This window comes from Lactuca sativa, chromosome 3 (genome assembly GCF_002870075.4).
Source record: "Lactuca sativa cultivar Salinas chromosome 3, Lsat_Salinas_v11, whole genome shotgun sequence".
In the NCBI taxonomy this organism is placed as follows: Eukaryota; Viridiplantae; Streptophyta; class Magnoliopsida; order Asterales; family Asteraceae; genus Lactuca; species Lactuca sativa.
The window spans coordinates 235,564,513-235,569,754 of NC_056625.2; the positions used below are offsets into that span (position 1 = coordinate 235,564,513).

General features: G+C 35.8%; 2 protein-coding genes across 2 annotated transcripts; both read left to right on the top strand.

Moving 5' to 3' along the window:
• The first annotated feature begins 358 nt into the window (after nucleotides 1-358).
• On the top strand, nucleotides 359-1,537 carry LOC111900901 (uncharacterized). The gene is made up of 4 exons (XM_052769921.1): nucleotides 359-523; nucleotides 713-1,004; nucleotides 1,074-1,277; nucleotides 1,359-1,537. Exons 1-4 carry the CDS (start codon nucleotides 359-361, stop codon nucleotides 1,535-1,537), a joined length of 840 nt encoding a protein of 279 aa, XP_052625881.1.
• A 2,375-nt stretch (nucleotides 1,538-3,912) lies between these two features.
• On the top strand, nucleotides 3,913-4,945 carry LOC111900899 (uncharacterized protein At2g29880-like). The gene is made up of 2 exons (XM_052770087.1): nucleotides 3,913-4,248; nucleotides 4,337-4,945. The coding sequence occupies exons 1-2, from the start codon at nucleotides 3,913-3,915 to the stop codon at nucleotides 4,943-4,945; spliced, it is 945 nt and encodes a 314-aa protein (XP_052626047.1).
• Nucleotides 4,946-5,242: the final 297 nt, after the last annotated feature.

Sequence of the window (5,242 nt, forward strand, 5' to 3'; positions counted from 1 at the left end):
AACCTAAATACTTAGTTTAAGGTGATGTGGGTAGTTGTTTATTTATACAATAAAAGTTCCATCACAGTACTAAATAGAATCAAATTTGTTTCTTTAATAACTAAATAGAATCATACATTATAATTAACAAATGTATATAGTTCATATATAGTCCTTATAAAAAAAATAAATATTGTTGTTTATCAATGTTGTTTAAATTTAACTCAAACTATTTTATCATGTATTAGAAAAAGGGATTAGTTCATATATAGTCCTTATGGATACTCCGATACTCAACCCTGCCCATGCTTTAAGAGCCCGACAATTGCAAGTCGTTAACTTGATTTGCTTGTTGTTGACTTTTATTACACAACGTAATATGGCAAACAAAAAGCGGGTTAGGTTACCCACTAGAAAAGTTATTTTAGAAAGACAAGCTGTACGGGAAGAGATGCTACACAATCTTTTAGAAGGTGGTCAATGTCGTGACCTTATTCGTATGAGTGAAAACGCTTTTAGGAGATTGTGTGAAATCTTACAAACTGTAGGTGACCTATGACGTACGCAACACATGTCCGTTGAGGAACATGTTGCTAGATTTTTGCATATTGTAAGTAATGATTTGCAAACTCGGTTTACCTCATGGATGTATCGTCGCTCTAGATCAACAACGAGTAGGTGCTTTCATAGAGTATTACGATCGATTATAGCAATAGAAGGTCTTTATATTCAGCAACTTACAGGTGATGTTGTCCCGAGAGAAATTCAAGAAAGTAGGAGATTTTATCCTTTTTTCAAGGATTGTATAGGGGCAATAGATGGAACACATGTTCGTGTCCATGTGCCTAATAGAGATGCCCCTAGATACCGTGGTCGTAAGGGATACCCGACAATAAATGTATTAGCTACTTGTACATTTGATTTGAAGTTTACGTATGTGTTAACGGGTTGGGAGGGTACTGCATCAGACTCGAGAATAATAAAGAACGCATTTACTAGAAATGATAAACTACTAATTCCATCAGGTAATTTATTAAACCAATGTAATTTCAATATCTAATATTTTTCAATAATATTGATTAAGCTCTTTATAGGTAAATACTATTTAGTAGATGGGGGTTTGCCTCATACGAATAAACTAATGGCGCCATATAGAGGTGTTAGATATCATTTAAAAGAGTACTCCATGCGTGGTCCACAAAATTCTAAAGAGTTTTTTAATCTTCGTCATGCTTCCTTACGTAACACCATTGAGCGAGCTTTTGGTGTCCTTAAAAGAATGTTTCCTATCATTCGAAGTACAACGGAACCATTTTACTCTTGTGAAACACAATCTGCCATATTTTTGGCATGTTGTATTCTACACAACTTTTAATTAGATGAAGACCGCGACATAAATCTTGAAGATGAGGTGATGCAAGAGATCTTAAACGGACCACAAGAGCAAGATCGTCGTAATTCAATAGAAATAGATGAGGGTAATAGAATGGCAGAGCAACTAAGGAATTCAATTGCATATGAAATGTGGGCAAATTATTTGACACATTCAAACAATTAAATTAATATGTAAAACTAGTTTCATTTTGATACATTTTGTTTTCAATTTCATATTGTATTGATGATTGGTTTTTGAGATTAATTATGTTATTTACCCTTCATATTTTTGATTAGTATTATGCTTCATATTGTGTGTGACAACCCTATTTTTCCCAAAAAGCATTGTAAACACTCGAAAGCTAAAAAACAACGAAATTAACCTCGAAAATAAAGTGTTCAAGTATCTAAGTTGGGATGCATCGAATATTAGATATCATGCCAAGGTTTCCAAAAACATAAAGAACGCTCAAAATCGGGTTATATTGAAGAAATTATAACCACTCGTATATTTACGACGCGACGTTAAAACAATATTTGACATAAAAAGTAGAATCTCAATAAAATGCATTTTAAAGCCTTAAGTATCTAAACAAAAGTCGTAGATCTCGTTGAAAGGTGAGCGTACATAAAAAGATCGCCCAAATTGGACCTCGTATGAAGAAGTTACGAATTTTCAAAGTTTCGTAATAGTAGTAGAGGGCTAAAAACTCGGATTGAAGATCGAGTGTTATTTAGCTAACGCAACCTAAACGGAAGTTGAAGACCTCCTCAGTAGTAATAAAACAATAAAAAGACAGACGAAAACCGACGTCGAATAAAGAACCTATGAATTTTTAACGAACTTTAGGAGGCCCGGCCTATTAAAAATATATCATTAAAAATAAAGTCAAAACTAGCCGACGGAGTCTAAAGGAAAGTTGTAGAGCATAATCTCACCTACGCGTGGATATAAAGAACGCGAAAAACGGAGATCGTACGCAAAAGTTACGGAATTTAGAAGTCGGAAGCAGGGATTACGCCCCGCGTACTCTGGGAGTACGCCCCGCGTACTAGACCCAGAGTCGAGTCCCATCGGCCCGCCCAAGCTACGTTTAGCTCGCCAGGAGTCGTAAGCCATGACGCCATATTACGCCCAGCGTAATGACGTACGCGCCGCGTACGTGAGTACGCCCAGCGTACTCCAAAATTACGCCCCGCGTACTCACTCTTCCAGCACTATAAATAGATGGCATGAGCTCGAGTCTTTGCACACCTTTCTCAAATCCCCAGTTACTCTCACACACTTCCAAGCACTAGAAGCTATCCCGACGACCTCGGTTTCCGCACTCGAGCCCCGACGAAAGATTTACGCTGCAGAGATCCCCGAAGAGCCCGACGACGCAACCATCCGCGGACGAAGTTCTGCTCAACCCTAGCCTCTCTCTTCGAAACGAGTGAGTTCATACCCCTACTTTTCAATTCTTTTCACATTTTAGGGGGGGGGAATACAAGTACATTACAAATCAAAGTATTATTTTTATAATATCGTTCTTATAGAGTGTTGATACAAAAATAACTTTATGTTTTAAAGGGATATTATATCACCAAGTTGTTATTACCAAATGGGAACATACTTTTGACAAACTATAATGAGCATAGTATTCAAGTGATTCATACTTTTTACATATACATCTCGACAAATGAAATGCTTTCAAAAGAAGTACAGTTTTTTATCATCGTAAATCTGTTTATACCTAGTAATGTGAGACAGCTTCACGTACGTTCGAGTATGCATTATTAAGTCCTGTATTATATACCATAATCCCTTGTAGGGGGAGCGTGATACTTGTGTATAGATCTATACGGGATTGACAATCCCGCACCTAAGCTATTAGCTACAGCTAGGCCGGCAGGCCTGGGGTGACAAATGTCATAACAGTTCCAACGCCTGAAGAACGTTGTTACAGGCCATCATTGTCAATAGCATGGTTATAAAACTCACATAAAAGTATAAAAACAAGTTAGATTTACGAGATTCATACATGCATTTCAGTTTTCCATTTCATTGTTAATACAAATGTTATCACTATTATTCAAGCATGGAAAACACTAATGCACTCCAACACGGGAAACTTTTCAAATCATCTATAGAAAATATTGGATTTTCTGAAAACCTCGTTCATCGATTTACTATCAAAAAGGACATACTTTTCAATGCAAAACACTTATGAACTCACCAACTTAATTGTTGACACTTTTTCGAAACCACTTGTATTTCTCAGGGAATCAGTAATACAGGTAACTACCAGCTTTTGGAGAAGGAAACACTAAAGATGTTTTATTATTGAACATTTATCATCTCATTGTAATATTCTTTTGCTATTATGTATAACGCAACAACATACGTTTTCATTATATATGTGATGGTTGTGTTACTTTCTTTACAATATTCAATGGTTGTGATACTACGTGAAGTCATCCACCCCCGAATGTTTCCGCCATTCTGGTTTGGGGGTGTGACATTGTGGTCTAACAATGTACCATTCTTTAATTTTTATTCCTATGTGCAAAGTCATCATGATCAAACAGGAAGCTGGTGGTAGTGAAAAGGAACAAGTTAAATGGTCAGAAATAATGGATTATGTGTACATCCAAGCGATGATTAAACAACAAGAGACAGGCAATAGGGTGAATGGTAGTTTCACACCAACTGCATATGCTCAAATGGTTGAGGAGTTGAACACAAACCATCAAATGGATATTACCAAAAGTCATTTGATGAATCGCTACAAAACCTTAAAAAAACATTTTTCGCAATGGTACGATCTGTTTAGGGGAATTTCAATGAGCGGATTCTCTTGGAATTCGTCTACTCAACTAATTGAAGCGGAGGAAGAAGTATGGGATAATTTAATAAAAGTAATTGTTCCTCTTATGTCTATGTTATTTCTTTAAAATATTTTATGTTATCGTTTGCAATATTAATTATTTTTGTGTTGTTATACAATCAAAACCTGAGGTTGCGTCGTTAAGGACAAAAAAGATTGCATACTTCGATGAGATGTTGGTATTATTTGCAAGGGATAGGGCATCTGGTGCACATGTTGAGACAGCAAAAGAAAGAAATGCCCGATTAAATAAAAATGAAAATATTCAAGTTGAAACAATTAAAGAAGTTGATGACATGTTAGCTAACAATGAAATTCATTTGGAGAACGAATATGTTGATCTTGATGATAACATTCAGGATGTTATTCCACCTCCTTTTTCACAAGAACAGTCTTCATGTGCACAGAAGTCTAAGAGTAAAAAGAGGAAATTTGAAGACGACGAAGAAGAAGAAGATATTAACTCAAAGATAATGAAATCGGTTGATAATGTGGCTGGTGCTATCAGGGATGGTAATATAATATTTGATAGAGCTTATCCTCGGGAATATACAGGGGAAGAAATTTATAGAGAATTGGAGTTGGTGAGTTTGGAACCCCATGAATTACCGAGGGCTCTAAATTTTTTGGCAACAAATCAAGCAAAAGCTAGGACATTGTTCAGTTGTCCCCTTCAGATACGGATGGGTGTCCTTAAAGATATGATGGGTGCACGTGATTGAATAACCTTGGGTGATTGTTACTGGATTGATCTAATGCGTTTATGATTTTGGTTTTTTTTATTTTCTTTTGAGTTGTTTGTGGTTTTCGTTTTGCATCTTGAAAACAATTGAATAACATGCGGTTTTCCTTTTTATAATTTACTTTATATTAAAATAAAATTGTTTTGTTAATGTTTTAAGTAGAGGGGAGGAAGGGCAAGTTGGTTTTTTTTGGGGCGGGTGGGGGTACGGTAGAATGAATGTTGGGATGTAAAGACTTAATATTTACTCAAAAACATAAAAGGGTATAATTGTCTT